This window comes from Cricetulus griseus, chromosome 3 (genome assembly GCF_003668045.3).
Source record: "Cricetulus griseus strain 17A/GY chromosome 3, alternate assembly CriGri-PICRH-1.0, whole genome shotgun sequence".
Classification (NCBI taxonomy): Eukaryota; Metazoa; Chordata; class Mammalia; order Rodentia; family Cricetidae; genus Cricetulus; species Cricetulus griseus.
In genome coordinates, this window is record NC_048596.1 from 259831705 (window position 1) to 259851764 (window position 20060).

General features: G+C 38.8%; 1 protein-coding gene across 1 annotated transcript in view; it reads right to left on the bottom strand.

Annotated features, from left to right (window-relative positions):
* Ofcc1 (orofacial cleft 1 candidate 1) overlaps positions 1-20060 on the bottom strand; it is a 314659-nt gene that overhangs the window by 165549 nt on the left and 129050 nt on the right. The window contains exons 12-13 of the mRNA XM_035441726.1: positions 9111-9374; positions 4981-5179 (exon numbers count right to left, since the gene is read on the bottom strand). Of these exons, the coding sequence (XP_035297617.1) occupies positions 4981-5179; positions 9111-9374 (463 nt within the window). The remainder of the gene's footprint in view (positions 1-4980; positions 5180-9110; positions 9375-20060) is intronic.

Consider the following 20060-nt stretch of genomic DNA (forward strand, 5'->3'; position numbering starts at 1 on the left):
TCAAGAACAAGTACATGTGGAGATGTTTAGGGATGTCAGCATTCAAGAAATAAAATAAATTGGAAGTCACAAGATGCTATTATATACAAATTAGGATGAGTTCTCAGAAAAATGGGGCCATGGTGAGGATGCAGAGTAACAGAAACTGCTGTGTAGCTGGTGAATACACAGGACAGTGTGGACATTCTGGAAGAAAGGGAGTTGCTTGCAGAGTTAAATAGACACGTGCTGTTTCATGTGTCTATTCGCTATAGTCGGTAGCAACCTGAGATTTTCAACAATTTTTGGATTATGACTCCATATTACCTTGCCTACTACTCCTAGACTGTGATTATCAAATAAAAATAAGTCTTATCTCTTTCTTGGATATATTAGTCCACATTTACCTAACAAATGAATTCATTCATTTATTCAATTGGCAAGTCTTTGATTGAGCAATTGCTTTGTTCCAGGCACAGCATAGACTCCACAGACTTAGTCAATACTCATGAGGCTGGTCATCCAGACATGCAAATGAATACATGCCCACAATGAAGAGAAAGAACTTTGGGGTCACTCAGCACTGAGTTGGGCTTCTTAAAGAAGGAAATTTTAAGTTAGTTGGTGAGGAGTCTTCATGATACAATAAAATTAAAGAATAACCAAAGGTCAAGCTCTCGTACCTGTCTCAAGGAAATAAAGAAACTCAGGACTACCAATAGCTTCACATAGATGACATCTGCTTAGTTTCTTTTTGTTTTTGAGACAGGTTTTATGTAACTCAGGCTAGCCTTAACCTTACTATGTAACCAAAGCTGGCTTTGAGTTCCAGATCCTCCTGTCTCTTCCTCCTACATGCTGGGATTATAGGTGTGTACTACCATGCCCAGAAACCTTCCATCTTTCTTGATTTGGAATCCATTGACATTTTTAACAGTATCCATGTCAAGGACATGACCCTAGAGACTTGGAGTCATCAGGTCTGAACAGAGTCCAGGTGTCGATGTGTATTAACAGCTCTACAGGAGACAAATAGGTAGACATGATTTACTGTTTCATTAATTTTGTTTAACTGTAGTGTACGAAATGTCGACTTGGTACTACTCAATTTTTACATGATTTAATGCTCACCAGGGATGCTTTATAACTGTGACAACCCTCCTATTCCAGGTAGGTTGGATGGTCTGTTATTATGCTGAAAGTCTATGTACTATCAGTTGCTTATCATATGCAATATGGGATACAGCATGGAATACAGGTGCTTCAGGACTAATGATGGGGATATGCACTGAAAACTCCAGCTGAAGTTCAAAATATCCTGTAGAAAGGGAATTTAGGAGACATAGAGTCTGGTAGTGTCTCCTTGTGACCATGAGTCTGACTTCTGTTCTGGCTCCAAATTGTTGTCCACTGTCAGGAGAAGAGAATCATGCTATCCATCACTAGCCTGGGAAAATATCAATTCATTACTGGACAGTTAATTTCTATTGAATGCTAAATGTTCCTCTAGCACTGTAGAATAAAAAAAAAATCCTAATTCTCGTCTTCAGATGTCAAAGACTCTATTATAATCAACAATGGTTCTTTGTTTCCTCTTCTAGTTGATATAATTTATAAGAATTGACAGAGAAGTGTTAGCAGGAAAAGAGAGAGGGGGGCAATTGGGACAAAGCACAAATATGACTCCTTGACACCATGTATTTCTCACAATTGTTCTCTCATCTTCCAACTAAATATCTATTTAGACAGTTGTACTTGCTTCTTCTCTGGGTTTGTATTCTTCCCAAGAAGTTTTGCTGTCTGTTTACAGAAAATATGCTGAGAGAGCACACCCCTCCCACTAGCAATGTAGACACAGACGTTTGTATCATAATGGAGCCAATAGACACAAGTAAATAAACCTCTGGAGGTCAAGAGATGGACACTTTTGGCGAAAACTCCACTGCATGTAGCAGTGTGGTTTGTTTGTTGTGACTGTACATTAAAAATTCTCCTGAATTCAACATCATAAAGCATCCCCAGACCTTGCCACAAACTATTGTTCTTGCAAGATATCCATATACAAAACAAAGTTGTCAAACACAATCACCATTTCCCTAGAAGTTATCCTAAAAAGTAAAACAACTTGAAAGATGGCAATCATAAAAGTTATATCATAGATATTTTCTTCTAGCCTCTCATAAATATTTCTTGCTCCCAGGCATCCATGTAGTAACAAGCTGATCGACACTGAAAATATCAACTATGGAGTAAGTGCAAAATCCCCCTGGGAAAGGGTGTGTACACAGGCACACTTGCAAGGGAACATGAAGACTACTTCTTTATGATTTGGGGACAGTATAGCAAATTTGACAGATTGCATATGGAGCCTACTGGTATAGGACAGCTTGTGGAAGATCATGAGCACATTTTTCAGACAGAAACTTTACAGCCATGAACATACCACGCGACTACAATTTCCCCACATTGCCTTCCTTTAGTTGTAAATAGCCAGAAAGTCATCAAGTCAGAGTTTAATAAACTTTTAATTTGAAATGAATTACCACATGTTGTGTTTGTTTACCCATTATTAAATCTCTTAGCAACACATCCATGGCAAAAAGCAGTACACTGTATCACAGCCCTGATATAATAGAAAACAAGCCCATGGGAGATATTAACCACTAATAATAAGCTTAGGAGCTTCTAAGAAAAAAATAAATAAGAGTAAGCAATAGAGAAGACATGTACTAGGAAATAATTTCTGTTTCTGGTTTTGTATAAATCTGTTTGAGACAGAAGGAGACAGCCCCTCTTCTGTCTTGAACGTGAGACTTACATTAGTCTCTGAGCTCAGAACAAAGCAAAATAATAATCAGGTTTTTCTAACATAAAACATAAGAAATTCTTTCTCTTGGTACATACTGAATTTGCACATTGAATGTGTTGGCATTCTTCTTTCCCAGGGTGCACCTGTCCTCTTTGAGGAAAGATGGGGCTAGCATGCTAAAATCCAAGTTCATAGCATGGTGTGGTCCATCTAGGGACCACAGGAAAGATGAGAAAACAAAAATAATCTGGTAAAAAATGGTCCAAAAGTAATTACTTCTAATCTACTCGGTATCCTAAAACTAGGAAAAACTATCAGTGGCATGAAATTTCATTAGTTAAGTCAGAACCCACTGTGTTAGAAGTTAAGAATTCTACAAAAAGACTGAGTTACACACACACACACACACAAAAAAAAACAGAAATACACTTTACAAGTGCACATATTTTACAGTGTTCAGTTACTTCAGAGTTGACCTTTGAACTTGATGTTTAAGCGAAATCAATGGCATGCTTTCTCTTCTTTTTAGTTCGATGACATCACAATCACTCCCTTTCTATTTATTGCTTCATTTTTCTTAGGATGATGATCTCCAAGTATCGGAGGAGCTCTGACAGTATCTCTCTTTTCAACATCTTAAATTGCAGCGTCTCCATACATTTCCTGTGGCTCCACTAGAATTGCTAAGGCTGGGACATCTGTGAAGGAAATGCTTTGTTTCTGATAGCTCTGGGAGTAGGTGGTTCAAAAGGCTATGTCTAGTGAGTGTTTTCAGGTTATATGGATTCTCAATGGGAAAGTACTTACTGCAGAAGCATTGGGCCCTTCAGTTGATTTCCCAAGGTCCGTGTTAAAAAATAAACCTAGACATGGTGGCAGGTGTCTCTAATCTCAGTGCTGAGTGAGTGAGAAGGAAGTCTGGAGCTCACTGATAACCAGCCAGTCTAGTGCAATCAGGGAGAGACTCTGACTCAAAAATTGAGGTGGAAGCCAGGCAGTGGTGGCACATACCTTTAATCCTGGAACTCAGGAAGCAGAGGCAGACAGATCTCTGTGAGTTCCAGGACAGCCAGGGCTATTACGCAGAGCAACCCTGTCTCAAACAACAACAACAACAATGTAGAGAGTCATCAGTGAAGATACCCAATGTTGATTTCTGGCCTCTCTCTCTCTCTCTCTCTCTCTCTCTCTCACACACACACACACACACACACACACACGTGTGCATGCCTATATGCCTATAACCCACCACATGCATGTATACATACACACACACACACACATGCACACCTCCACATATGCATGCATGCACACACACATGCAAATCCACAGAGAGGGGGGGGGAGAAGGAGGAAATGGAAGATGAGGAGGAGGGGGAACTATAGAAGAAATTATATAAAGGAAATAGAGGAAAAATAGAATTGCCAAAACAGAGGAAGGAATATTAGTACATGTTATGTTATTTCCTTTACCATATAATTAAACCATTTGATAATTTCAGAGAAAATGCTCACTATAGGGTTTGCCACTGGTAATTAGTATGAGTGCCACTCCTTGCCATGATACTGTGGCTTCTAGTTCTGTAATAGCTGCCACTCCAACACATCCTGTTGGGTGGACTAATATTATTTACTGTTAGAGTATCGATCCATTTACAGAAAATCATGGCTAAAACCTTTGGCAAAGGTAATTAACATTTTACTACAAATGATAGTTACGAATGTGGTTCTTCTGAAAATTGAATGTCTAAAAACTCGATGTAACTAGTATTTGATACAACCCATCTTGAAACACAAAGTCTTGAGGCATAAACTGTATCACTTGCGAACTTTGTCCTGAGAATATTTTAACTTTTCTACTCACATTTTTGGTTACAACTCTCAAAAACATAGAAAAAAGTTGAAATTGTAAACAGGAGGCCCAAAAGAAGCCAAATAACCCCACACTTTGGAACAGCGGTGAAAAACTAGTTTACAAACAATAGGGTCATGGAGAATAATTAGGTGTGTTTCAAGGAAGTAATTTTGTGCTTATTTGCATAGTTGACAAGGAGATGTGAAAATAATATTCTTAGCATTGGCTTAGTTTATAAAATGCATTCTTAGAAAATAAACACTTCTTAATTAGCTTCATTCAATAAGACACAGTTCAGAACACTGTATTGGAATGCTGAAGAAAGTAAGTAAACAAACCCTGAGAAGAATGGGTGGCACGGTCCATTGCAGCATGAGTGCTTCTCTGGGCTTCTTGCTTTGAAGGGCCAGCTGTATTATCCAAATTGAATTCTGCATTCTCTGCTTTTGCCATTAAGCACACAGGACGGTCAGGAGAAAGCTGCCTGCGGCTCTCATGGCTTTTTTGATCATCCAAATGTAAAGGAGTTTTAATTACCTATTAAGAGATGAATCAGTTAATGGAAACGGTTGCAAATATTACCTGTGTCGTTAGATTTCCTCTAGAACAATGGGGGGTTTGAGATATCTAAAAGGAAAATTCAGTTTTCCAAACTCTGAAAGATTTTATCTGGTTAAATTATAAATGTTAAACAATCTCCATAATCACTTTAAATATTGTCATGTGTTTTTGTGTCTAATTTATTATTTTAATGTCCTGTAAGAAAACACTGTATGAATAAACTTCATGCTGGGATGAAATGAACAAATATTCATTGACCACAGTGGAGAATGAACAGGTGGGGGTTCGCTGAGCACTTTTTCACCACGTGTTTAAAATAACAAAGTACTCGAGGGAGGCAGGGAGAAAGCTGATGACCTGGAAGGGCCTTGGGAAAAGGGTTCAGCCTTTCTTGCTTGCTCAATCTGCCCTCTTCAGTCCTTGCACACATTCAATGGAACTAAATTAGAGCTGCTGGCCAGCCTTCTCCAGTGGGCTCCAGTTACTGCCCCTAATGACATGGGGCAAAACTAGAAGTCAGGGTGAAGGCATGAAGCATGAAGGGTGAAGGTTTCTTAGCACTTTCCTCCTGAAGGAAAATGGAAGGAAGGATTTCGCTGTATTTTTTAATCTTCTCTAAGCTTAAATTGTAAAAATATTTTCTCTTCCATTATCTTTTTTTGCCCTTCTGTGCAATTTGCTGTATGTTTTATAGATCAGAAATTTCTGTATGGTTGGTTGGTGGATTGATGGTAGGTGGGTGTGTGCCTGCCTGTGGAAGCCAGAGGTTGACATTATGCATTTTTGGCAGACCCCTCTACTTAAGTTTTTGAGACAGGGTCACTTACTGATCCTGAAGATGACAAGGATGGCTGGCAGGTGGGCTGAAAGGATCCTCTGTCTTTGACCCCACCTCTTCTAGTGTTGGTGTTTACACATGTTGCCTTGTCCAGTGAATTTAGGGGGTGGAAAGGGAGAGTTGGTTTGGGGTATGGTCTTGTTTTGTGCTAGGGATCCAAACTTAGGTCCTCGAGCTTGTAAGGCAAGCGCTTTACCAACTGAGCCATCTCCCTAGCCCTAATCATAACAGTCTGCACTTGAGAAAACTCACACTGGAAAAATTCAAATATTATAGAAGTTTATGTAAAGAAAAACACAGTTTTGTAGAAGGATTTTTTTTTTGTTTCCATCTTTTTGACCAAGTGTCTTCATCCCCACTTATTTTTCTTCTCAATCACAAAAATCATATACCCTGTGCTGTGCCACTATTCTTGTCAGTAGAGTGGACTTCCTCCCCAGCTAGTGACAAAGAGGACAACAGTCCCTAACATTGTCTAATACATAGCAGAATTAGTGATTAATTATATCTTTGTGTGATACATAGTTGCCAGACAAGCTCTATCGGTAACAGCATTACTTTTTCCCCCAATATGTTTTATTTAATGAAAAAGGAGGAAAAAAATGGTCTTCAAATACAAGTAGATTGTGCTCCAGCCTAATTAGTTTAATAAGCAACTTTTTGCATTGTAGATTTTAAGTCTTGACTTACTCTCAACCTAAATAATCTTCATGATTAATGCCAGAACTATATAAATTGTCTTTTATGAATTCAGTGCCAACTTTTCAGCCCATAATTTATGGAATACTGAGCTACAAATACCAGTTAATGTGAAAATTAAAGGCTGGGTACAGCCCTCAGTGGTAGTGCAGTTGCCTAGTATATGTGACACCTTGGAGTTCCACCCCAAGCTTGTACAATGAGATGCAAAGGAAAGAAAAAAAAATAAAGAAAACCAGTGAAAAGTCACAGGTTCCATGGGTGAGGACATGGCTGGTGCATGGATGAATTCCTAGGTTCGAATCTACTGCACCACAAAAAGCCAAGTAGAGTAGCCCATGCCTGAAATCCTAGCAATGGGTGGGGTAGAGTAGAAAGCAGAAAAAGGTGGTCCTAGGGCTCACTGCCAGCCAGTCTAGTGAAAAGAGCAAGCTCTGTGTTTTACTGAGATATCATGTCAAATAAGACAGAGAAGAAATACCCATACTCAAATGTGAGCATGTGTGCATGTGTGCGTGCACGTACACACACACACACACACACACACACACACACACACACACACACACACAGACACTTGCAGATGCCTTTCATATTAACGATAATAAAATTTACTTCCTTTTGTGACTGTATTTTAAATTTCAGTTTATTTTGACTGATGGTATAATATAATGTTTAAGACTACATTGTAAAGCTGTTTTGTTATGGGGTTTTGTAGTTATTTACACTCCTGTATCATTCTTCCATTTCAGGCTTGCATATATCAATGTTCATGATTGTTTGGAGCTGCAAGTGACCTCTAATACTTGAAGCACCACCTGGAAATAATTGGTTCAAATTCTTGGGGCATAGAGAGGATTTCTTTCTCAGTGAATCTAAAGGACAGTCAGATTTATCTCTGGGTAGCACTGTTTCCATATCTAGATTAGAACTATTTCCTTAATAGCACTCTAGAACTATTTTAGCATAGCACTCTAAGGGAATTCCCTAAAAGAAAATACTAGATAATTTCAACACAAGTGAAAAGGTAACCCCCCCCCAAAAAAAATTCCCATGACAGGAAACGCTCAAACTTCAGGCCAAAATTGCACACTTCTTGGAAATATCATTATCAGTTTCATCAATTAGGAAGGTAGGTGGATAGGTAAGTAGATGTATAGATGTGTGTGTGTGTGTGTGAGAGAGAGAGAGAGAGAGAGAGAGAGAGAGAGAGAGAGAGAGAGAGAGAGAGCAGGCAGACAGACAGAAAACTGTAGATAATCAGATGTATAGACAAAGAATAAAACTTCATGGCACTTGATGATATATTCAACCTGGGAAAATGCTATAATTAAGAATAACAAGTTTAGACACAGAACAAATAAATAGACTACAAACAGGTGGTACACTTTCTTCTTAACATAGGCAACCATTAGCTGGGCATTAATGGCGCATGCCTTTAATCCCAGAACTCAGGAGGAAGAAGCAGGCAGATCTCTGGGTCTACAAGAGCTAGTTCCAGGACAGCCTCCAATGCCACAGAGAAACCCTGTCTTGGAAAAAAAAAAAAAGAAAACATATGCAACCATTTTCTTCTGTGGATAATGACATTTGCCTACAGTGAATTTATGTACTGTCGTCATTGTTAAAAGGCTAGGTTCAGCAGTGCACAGAAAGCTAACCATATACAAATATGTATGTCCAAGTTTATTTGCTTTAAATATTTGAGTTTGACAAAAAGCATGCTTGGGAGTGGAGTGACTAAGGGAGACAGCGCTTTCATGGCTACTCCACTTCTGTTGAATTTTGTCTTTCTTTCTTGTTAGAGATGAGCATCCAGAAGGCAGAAGTCACACGTCATCTCTTCTGTATCCTATCACAGGCAACTCCCAACACACAAGGGAAGCTTGGGCAGTACTTTTGGTAAGGAAATAAATCATTCATGCCTGGGGTGAGAGGGTGAACTTACAGATTGTGAACAACAGAGAACCAAGAGGCTTGGGGAAGAGTTCTGTTATATTGAATATACATGACTGTATTAAGTTCTCTTTCACTTTCCCCGTGAACTCGAGAGTTAATTCCTTATTTCTAAGTATTAATCAATGTGCATGATCAGAAATCAGTTATCTGATGTAATTACTTTTACCCCTTTAAAGAAACTTTAGTAAATTTTGCAGTTGCAAGAAAGAAAGCCAATGGTTTGGCAGAAGTGGCTTTGGAAAATACTTCAAGTCATTTTCCAGTCATATGCTCATATGGATTGCCTATAACCCCAGATATGTAGCACTCAAAAGGCTGAGATATGAGGGTCAAGAGTTTGAGGACAGCCTGTGCTACAAGTGAAAAATCCAGTCTCAAGAAATTAATAAACAAGATGAATAGATTGCAAACCTGAAAATACAGATTGCACAGCCACCGATCCAAATCTTGGCAAATCAAATCTTCAATTTTCCTGAAGCTGTCCAGTTTCTGGTCATAATTTCCTCGGAGAAGGGGACACTTGAATTTTCCTTCCACTATCCGGAAGTTGTTATCACACATGGGAAATGCTGCCCAGCCAACGACCAGGTCACTGTTAGCACATGTTCCACGGAGAAGGAAGAGTTCGAACAAAAAAGACAAGCCAGGTCTCACTGATATCCTTTGAGGAAGTACCTGGCCAAGATATTAAGACAGGAGAACATCACTCCAGAAATGTGCACAGACACTTCATACTTAAGTACAAGCGTGTTCTGTATTTCTCCTGTTGCCTTTAAGCACTTACTCTTGGATGAATTTACAGATAAGCCTTCTAGCTTCAGCAGCCATACAATCTAAGTGTGGCTCTGTCAGAGAGTCCATGCTTTATAAGTTTTAGGAATCAAGTCTGTAACATAGCAATTAACACACTACTCTGTATTTTCATTCCTGTTGGTTTGAGTTATCATGTCTGCTGTTGCTGAGGGTTGAATATGTTCATTAATATACCTGTGCTATAAACCTCATCCATTAATTCATGTGTTAATGGTGTATGGACACAGAGCATTGGGGAGATAGGATTAAATGGTGTCATGAGGGTGGGGCCTTAAGAATAGTATCAGTGGCTTTGTGAAAAGGGAATAACGATTTAAACCAGTTACTTTCCCTTTTCCATTGGGCCTCCACCATAATGTGATACAGTAAGAAAGCTTTCACCAGATGTCACCATACTCTTGGATTTCCTGGCCTGCAGAATCACAAACCCACAGAACTATTCTTTTTTTAAATAAGCATGCCTGAAGTACTCTCTTCATAGTTCAGAGACAGGCTAATAACATAACTATTTCTGTCTCCCAGCACAATCATGATATCAAGTCCCTATTTTGTATCTTTTGGATCATCCGGATGCTTTGGACAGAATAAATCCTGTCTGTAGAAATAGTTGAATAAGTTATCACATTCCAGAAAAGCTAACCCTATTCATGATTATAATTAGAATAGTAATTGTAAGAAAGAGAAAACAGAATCCCTGTAGATTTGTGACTACCGTTTATCTAAAGTGACACTACTGGACCCAAACAAATAGCAGTAGGTAATGATGGATGGATACTCACATTGGCCAAGGCATGTTCTTAGGTGTAGATGTGAAGTGCATTCCTCAGCACAAAAAAAATTATAAGTGTGCAAGATATAAATGATTTTTCATTTTAAAATATTATATACCTAGTTTTCTTCACAAAATTGTATGTGCATGGGTTTAAATTGACAGAAAAAGTGTCTTATCATAGACTGTTTCACAAAATATTTATCCAAACATAGTTTGTTAGGAATAAACTGTAACAGAGACATCTGTTGAAAACACCATAACCCTGTGGCAGCTGCTATTAAACCATTAACGGGATCAGGTTTCATTTAAACCAGATTTGCCATTTTCAACAACAGCCCATGGGAAAGCTAAAGACATTAGGCACAAATTATTAACACAGGAGATCCTTAATCAAGCCATACTTTTCATTTGGCTAGCTAGCCACGAGCAGCATTTCTAACAAGAAAGCAAGAGCTAAATGGAGGAGGAGAAATGGAATCACTACCCTGGTTAGAGCCATGCTTTAAAAACAAAGTTGAACCCATGCTGTCAACAGTGATTTAGTTTTACCATTGGATTTAGCAATAAAAACTAGGACCCTCCTTGTACTAAACCAATGAGTGTTTTTCAGCAATGCATTTGAAGTAGGTGGAATAAAAATATAACAAACAGTGACAGATCCATAATGACTTTTGTGGTGGGCTCATGTAAGTTACTTCTCTTTAAACACTTAAGTTTATATGCACTTGAGTTTTCTCATCACACCATGGAAAGGACTGGGCAAGTTGCTAAGTGAAAGAGTACTTACCTATCTCTATGTAAGGCCTGGGTCCAATCTTAAGTGCTACCAACTGGAAATAAAATTACAATAAAACCCCAAGCCACAGTGATGTTAAATATGTTCTTCATAAAGATGACACATTTATACTAAGTCAACAAGAAAATATGAATTATACATTCATTTTACATTTGTGTTTATGACTTATACTAACCACTCCCTAGATGACATGTAATAAAAAGTTTAGTATACATCAGTAACCATGCCAAACACTAGCATCCTTTTTTTCTTTTGTATTACATACTCCAAACAGGGTGTATGAACCCATGAAGTACTGTGCCACCTGATGCATTACACAAAGGGATTTCATGTAAATCTATTCTACAACAGAGAGTGGTCATATGCAACTGCTCCAACAGCTCCTGAAAGTAAAAAGTAAAGGATCAGGACAAAGACTGTCCACTGATTCTGGGTAACACACAAGATAGGAACTACACATTCTTTCATTATTTATTTATTCATTCATTCATCAAACTCCCTGGAATGGGAGTTATAGATGGATATGAGCCATATATGGGTGTTGTTAATTGAACACAGGTCCTCTGCAAGAGTAGCCAGTGCTCTTACCTGAGCCATCTCTCTGGCCTCAAAGGTATAACATTATTCTTAAAGAAAGAAATCCACTCTCTCTGACACCAGTTATCTTTTCAGAATGCATGTATTGAGTGCTTTTCCCTTACTGCTTGTTGTACAAGAGATCTTTAGCCCTGTAATGTGTACCTTGAGACTGGCTGTTTGTGCTTTGGCAAGAAACATTGCTAAGTTTTCTTGCTGCTCTCTCGGAGGGCCTTTTCCAGGAGCTCAACTACTTCCACAGCTAGCCTATGAAATGACACTTTCCTGTGTAGCTTTCATTAACTTTCTATTTTAAAATTCTACATGAAAATGGTCCTCATTTGCTCTGGTGCCAATGCCATCTCATGATCAGAGTCCTGGTAGCTAGAGGTCATAAGGTCCTGGGAGATGCTGCATTTTCTGACCACCATGAATAATTATACAGAAGAAAAGGATTTTACTGAGACAAATTTCACTGCATATTTAAGCTGTGATGTCTTGGATCTTCCTCATGGAGGGCACTAATATGAAAGGAGAGTAAGGAAGAACAATCTAAGAAACAAATGAGGATTTGGCAACTGAATATTGAAGGGAGAAGTGGAAATGAGAAAAAATATGTCCATTGGAAACTCAGAACATATAAATTATTGGCCTGGAGTGAATGAGGGTACAAATGCCTGTCATAGTTAGCTTTACCTGTCAACTTGACACAAAACTAGAGTTAGCTGGGAAGAAGGTAAAACACCCATACACATGAAATATAACAATGTTAAAGTGAAAATAAAAACAACAGGAACCATTACCTCTACAAACATTTAAGAAAGGCAGAAACAGACAGCATAGTATGAACATAGCTTTTTAATGCTGTTATAGTTTGCTTTCTTGTTGCTGTGATAAAAAACGCAATCAAAAGCAACTTTTCGAGCAGGGCATTGGTGGCACATGCCTTTAATCCCAGCACTCAGGAGGCAGAGGCAGGTGGATCTCTGAGTTCGAGACCAGCCTGGTCTATAAATGCGAGTTCCAGGACAGCCTCCAAAGCTGCAGAGAAACCCTGTCTCAAAAAAGAAAAAAGAAAACAACTTTGGAAAGAAAGGACTTATTTCAGCTTACACTTGCAGGTAACAAATCCATCACTGAGGGAAGTCAAGAAGGCAGAGATTCAAGCAGAAACAGAGGCAGGATCCAAGAGGGGAAGTATCTTACTGGCTTGCCCTCTCTGGCTTACTCAGCTACCTTTTTTATATAACCTAATCCCACCTACCTAAGGGTGGAAGCCACTCACAGTAGACTTTGTCTACCTGCATCAATTAGCAATTAAGAAATACCTCTCAGACATCATTGTCACAGGCCAAACTGTGGGCAATACTTCAATTGAGGTACCCGCTTTCCAGGTAACTCACATCATGAGAAGGGCTGGGGAGATAGTTCAGTAGAGCTCTGTCCTAGCATGTACCATGGCTGTAGAGCTCTGGCTTAGCATGTACCATGGCTGTAGAGCTCTGGCCTAGCATATTCCATGGCTGGCTTTAACACAGCACCAAAATTGGGGAGGGGGAGATTGGCTGAAAGAAGGAAACAGAAATTAAAAATGTAAGTTATAAAATGATATGAATCCACATCTTTCTGGGAACTTAGGAGTCAAATTTATAGTAAACTAAATCCTTGGATCAGATGAAAGAGCAGACCTGACACCGGATTTCAGACATTACAAGAGAAAGGATTAAGGGAAGCCCAGACACAGACCAAGTCATCACTGTGGACCAATTCTTAACCCTAGAACATTCACAAGTATTCAGTGGCATGTGGACAATTGGGTTCAGGTGGGAAGGCAGAGATTCTCAGTGTTTTAGAAATCCTGTGCCAATACTTAACAGCAGAACACAATCAAAAAGTTGAATGGCAATTGCATAACAAGCTCAAATGGAAGGAGGGACATTTTATAACTTAAATCTACTGAATTCAGTGGAGCATTCAAGCTAACATTATAATTCAGTCCAATTCAGTTCAGTTCCTGATGTGAGCAGAGAGGTCAGATCTTGATGAGTAAATCAATATTTTCTATTTCATTCTCTCCAGTTTGTTTGTACACAGTGTCTGCCACCTGGCATTAGAAGACAAGATAGCTATAGAGGGAAGAGGAGCTGAAGCACTAACTAATGAAAACTAGTCAACGACTACGGACCCATGCATGATCAGAAACTAGAATTAACAAAGATTTTGTATTATTGGAAGCAAAATTAGAATAAAGAATACAGTATTTCAGGGGAGAACTTAAAGGTGTTTTAGAAGAGAAACAAAATGGTCAAAACCATAGTATTGGCTTAAAAGTATAAATGGATACAACAGAAAATACATAATGAATGTGGAAGTCCATCTGGCAGTGAACTTATCCCAATTTAATCACAAAGGCAAAAGAAGAAGAAACAAGGAGGAGGAGAAAATGGAGGAGGGAAAGAGGGAGGGAAGGAAAGGGGAAAGATGAGAGCATGAAAGATTCATGAAATATTCCAACCTATGTAAACCTGGAGTCCTTATAGGACAAAAAGACAATGGTGCTGAAAAGACTTGAAGAGATAAATTGATAAAACTGGTGAAAGACATCAGTCAGCAAAAAGAGGTTCAGAAAATTCCACATAGAAGCCATAGAAGAAATACCTAAGCATCTCAGAGTCACCAGTGAAAATCAGGACAAACACAGAATCTTAAAAACAAAGGATCACTGCTGATAACCAACTGAAACGTCCATTTGGGACAGCCCAAAGGCTATTCTAGGTCAATATCTGTATCTCCTAAGCACAGAATCTTGAATTTAACATAAAATATTACATACCATATGGAAAATTTAAGTTGTATTTCATTGCTTAGCTCCTTTGCTCTGTACTCCAGTCATGTGACATTATTCTGAGCACATAACTAAAAGTCTCTAGAATCACTGGTTTGTTCTAAATTCTGCCTTTAGTCACTTTGTAGATTATTTCATACAGTCAAAAAAATGTTCCACAGATAGGTCCAGAAGCCAAGCTGACAAACACAGTTTCTCAAGGCAATTCCTCAACTGGGGTTCCCTATTCTCATGTATGTCAAGTTGAAAACCAAGATTACATGCCACAGATACATATACACACTAAATAACATCAAAATGACTACTGTTAAAAATATTCTTTGAAATACCTGTGTGCACCCACGTGCTTACACACACACACACACACACACACACACACACAGAGAGAGAGAGAGAGAGAGAGAGAGAGAGAGAGAGTCTATTATTTCACCATGGCATTGCCTTTATTAGGAAAATATTTTTTTACCCACAGATTTTCAAGCAGATGTGTTGGTAGAGGTATCTATACACCCAGTACATAAATTAGGGGGTTTTCAAGTCCTTACAAGTTACACTAATTAACAACAATTTTTAAAGAAATATTTTTGATAAGATCAGAAGAGGACATTTAAAAATGTTTTGAAAATTAACTGCTAATCCTAATGGTACATATGACCCCAAATTTGAGCAACTGTTCTATCCAGTCTCTGGCTCCATAGAAACTAGCCATGACATACTAGTGCTGGCTATTTGCCACATTAATGAATAGACAATTTAAAATGTAAACCAGACCACAGATTCTGACTGTTAAGTAGTGACTGCCCCCTGCCAAGTAGCCCCCGTGCCATGAATTCTATTTACCAATTAGTGCTACCTCCTAGTATTTTAAGCATGAGGTAGGATTGCAACTCATGATCACTCTGTCCCTAGTTATGGACAAGGATCTGGGGGTGAGGAAGTCATATTCCTCATATTCAAGCAGAGAATTTACTGTCCACCTGGGTTATCTTTTCTTCTCCACTTCCCTTGAAGACAAGGAACATTCCACATGGTAGTTCTTCAACGTGTCTATGGCTAAGGATGACAACAATGAGGAAAGTCTCCTTCTGTTCTTGAGTATGTATGAGGAAGGAATGAATGGTGAGCACCTGTTGTGATGTGCCATGAACTGCTGGCTTCTTTGTAAACACGGGATAACCAAGCTTATAATGCCTGGCTCTCTGATGCTCAGGATTAGACTACTGTGCCAAGATAAGAAGCAATAGTAACACTAGGTCACTGCATAGGAGGAACTAGTGGGTTTTGGTGAACATGAAAGTAAAGCTATAATGAGTATAAAACCATGTAGATATTTGCACAATCTGTACTTCAACTGGTAAAGTGAACACTGGAAAATTTATAGGTTGCTCATGGGACATCTACCATGGCTGCTACTCTTCCAAATGCACTGAAAATGGTCCACGATACCTGAATCCAAATCGTCATCCTTCTCTATGTAATTATTTCTCTCATTTAAAGGAGGAGCTGCATACACTGGAGTTTGAAAGCATGGGCTTTGTTATCAGGTAAACCTGAGACCAAATCACACCTTACCTCTGAGTAAAAAACCTACCTGTTATTTTCAGATCTTGATGTCACTATCTATAAAGAGCTACAGAATAAGCAATGGTGACAGATAAACAAAATAGAAATAAACTAAACAGTGACTTCCAGAGCTGAATTCTACAGAGAATACTACAGAGACTCAAAGAAGTAAATCAGTGCTTAATTTGCCTTCGTGATAACGAAATGTTCCTTTGGAATCAGACAGCTCAGAAAGGTGCTTGGGAATTGATAGGGAGCCCAGGGTGATCTCGATTACCAGACAGCATTTTATAGTGCTATTCTTTTTTGTCCTGTTTTCCCAGTTGTGAATTTAAAATAGAGACGAATTAGCTCTAATCCCCTGTCTATATGCTATGTGCTGTAAGAAAGTCATTGTTCTTGGAAATTTATTCTGGCCTAGGAGAAAAGGATAGAGGGCCACAAAAATTATAACCACACAGCTTCTCAATAGGAAAGAGATTCTCACTGCCTATACCCTACAATACAGGTTCATAAGGTGCATGTTTTAGAATATTATTTTAAAGTCCTTAATCCTAAATATCATCATAATATCAACAATTAACACTTATTCACTAAACTCAAGGCATTTTTCAAAAGCACTTTGTCCTTGTTAGCTTAACCACCACAATTGTCCCATGAAATATATCGTACTGTAAACCCAATATTACAAATGCCTGGACTGAACCATAGAGAAGCTGGGTCCACAGACATTTAAAACAGCTGTGAGGTAGAGCTGGGATCTGAGAGTAGGCCTCAGAGAGCTATTCAGGCCATTCTTCCCACAAACAGGAGGAACCAAGGCAAAAAGCCAACCTTAGGTTCATGCCCAGAGGCCTCAACATCATTTTGCTCTAGCCCACACACTGTTCTTCATAGCTTCTACAAAGTAAGAAACATGGCCTCTTCTTCCACATGTTTTTTTTCAAGTCACTCACTTTGGGTTCAGGCATGTACAACATGCTTAGAACTTATCAAGTAAAAACATATTTGTTCTAATAAAATCCAGGATCCTTAAAGAACAAAATGTTCTGAAAGACTGAATTTACCTTCTCCTTTATACGTTACTAATTCTGAATAAAGGGCACAGTCTTGTGATCTCAAACCCAAAGCCTCTGCATCTAATTGTGCAATTAGTTCACTACTAATTTAACCATTCAAAAGTCACTAACAACCTAAAGTCTGAAGGCTTTAGAGCAACAGTTACCACCAAATTTGTTTTAATTACTCAAGGGTGCTGTCTTAGTGTTCTATTGCTGTGAACAGACACCACAACCATGGCAACTCTTATAGAGGAAAACATTGAGTTGGGGTGTCTCAGTTACAGTTCAGAGGTTTAGCCCATTATCATCATGGTGGGACATGATGACATAGGCAGACATGGGACTGAAGAAGTAGCTGAGATTCCTACATCTTGCAGACAAGAGGAAGTCTGTCACACTGAGTGGAGCTTGAGCAAAAGAGGCATCAAAGCTTGCCCCCACCATGACACACTTCCTCCTCAGGGCCACACCTACTTCAACAAGGCCACACCTCCTAATGGTGCCACTTACTTTGGGATTGTGGGAGTCAATAGCATTCAAACTACCACAGGGGCTTATTTCAAATGCTGGTTACTATTAGATTTATTCTTAGATTTCAATCAGCAGGGGAAGTACAAGGGAACTGGGTAACCACACTTTGAATCAGCAAGTCCTTTGGCACATACTTTGAGACTCACTACACCATGCAGATGCAAAGACAGGCAAGGAAGATCTGAGTATCTCAATGAACTCTCATCAACTCCCCTGATTAGGACAACTCCATTCTAAAATCAAACTGTGTCCTATTTGAATAATTTCTGACCTTCCCACCATTCTCTACACAACATGACTGAGATGAATAGGAAATTCATGAAATATCATCTCGTTATGTTGCAACACCATTGCCTGACCTCAACCTCAGCCTGCCATAACTCATCTCTTTACTTGCTACTCAAATGTGCAACTAAGAACATTTCACTCTATGGAGATGAAAACTTGAATTGAATATTTTAATTTGGAAAATTCCATTCTGGAATTGACAGTCCCTCCTGTTTCTTCATTCTCTTTTTTCTATTATTTTTTAAAAAATGGAAAATAAGAAATTGTGTTTTCTTTTCCTTTTATCCTTGTTAGGCAAAAGACAGATCTTTCCCTTCATTGTCCCTGAGAGTTGAACACATTGGGGGAAAATTGGGCCACAGCCCATTACTTTTACAAACCCCAGTGAGTGAGCCTCAATGCACAAAAAGATGGCGTTCTGAACATCTGCAGTCTGATTAGATCAAAGACCAACAAATTAGCTGCAAATGGCTTTACAAGAAGCATGCAGATATATCATTTGGAAAGGAGAAAACTTTGGGCAATAATTGCTAATCAACATTTTCCCTTTGGGCAGCCCACACTGCACCAGAGACATGTAGCCATGAAGTCAGTGCCTTTTCAGCACTCTGTATTTCACAAAGCTCTGGCATGCTCACTATGGCGCTTGGTGCATACATAAACATCAGGCCTCCCATGTGATTGGCATTATCCCATTTCACAGGTGAACAAAAAGAACAAGGCTTAAGGGGGAAAATCACTTGTTTCCCCATCTACTAAATTATTGATATAACTGTCAACAGTTGTATCTAACGTTGTTGTTCCTTTTGGATATTCACTTACATACATCCATTACATGTCAGTTATTATAACGGAAGCACAATTTTGGCACTTTAAAACAAACTTTCAACTTAGTGACAGACTGGTAGACAGCCAATCAACTAATATGATTCTATCAATAGTAATAAATTATTGGCCTACCTCAATTGATAGTGAAATCATAAGTCATAATGCAGTAAAATATGACAGGTTATATTCTGTCAAGAAACTTTTGCTTAAAGCAGAAACACTTAGCACTGAGACCTACTGCTATGTCAGAGTTTAAGGAAGACACTAAATAGGAAGGAGCCCTGAGTTCTGTGGCCTTGTGGAAAGAATGAGTTTGATATTCAGAAAAGGAAATGGAAACTGGAGTGAATATATAAGTAGGAAACTAACATGCAATAAAATCAGAAGATGGGGTAAAGGACAAAACAAACTCTGTAGGCCCAAGTAAGTGATCTGGATTTTATTTTCAGTGCAATGAAGATCCTAAGGCAGGGATGCTGTCTTAGTTTTTTGTTTTGTTTTGTTTTGTTCTTTAATCACATTATTGCTGTGTTGAAACACCATGACCAAAGCAACCTGAGGAGGAAAGGGTTTATTTGGCTTACATTCCCATATACTGTTCATCATGAAAGGAAGTCTGGATAGGAAAGCAACCAGGGAAAGAGACTGAAGGAAGGAGCTGATGTGGAGGCCATGGAGGGATGCTGCTTACTGACTTGCTCTCCATGCCTTGCTCGACCTGTTTTCTTATAAAACTTAGGACCACCAGTCCAGGGATGGCCTCACCCACAATGAGCTGAGCCTTTCTCTATCAATTACTAATTAAGAAAATGTCTTATTGGCATGCCTACAGCCAAATCTTATGGAGGAATTTTTTTTTATTGCAGTTTCCTCCTCTCAGATGACTTTAGCTCGTGTCAAGTTGACATAAAACTATCCAACACAGGTGTGACATGATTTGCTTTGCTTTATTCATTGACCTTTATTGGTCCTTGCATTTGGTAATGTTTTGGGGGGTTTGAATGTGAATTCTATTCTTGCCCTCTCCCTAAGCTTTGAGAGTTTCATCAATTCAAAGTCATTGGCTGCTATTTAGCACATGTGTGAGTCAGATGGATAGAGAAAGATAGCCAAGCCTGTCCTTGGCAATTAACAGACTATGTGGCCTTGGAGAAATTCTTTGCCCTACTCAGTCCTTTGTGACTTCACATGGTGTTCATATGAAAATTAATACCTTAAAAGGAATTGTAAAGCATTCTGTATAGATGTTGAAATATTAAAACATATTCCCTGTGAACATGAGTGAGTT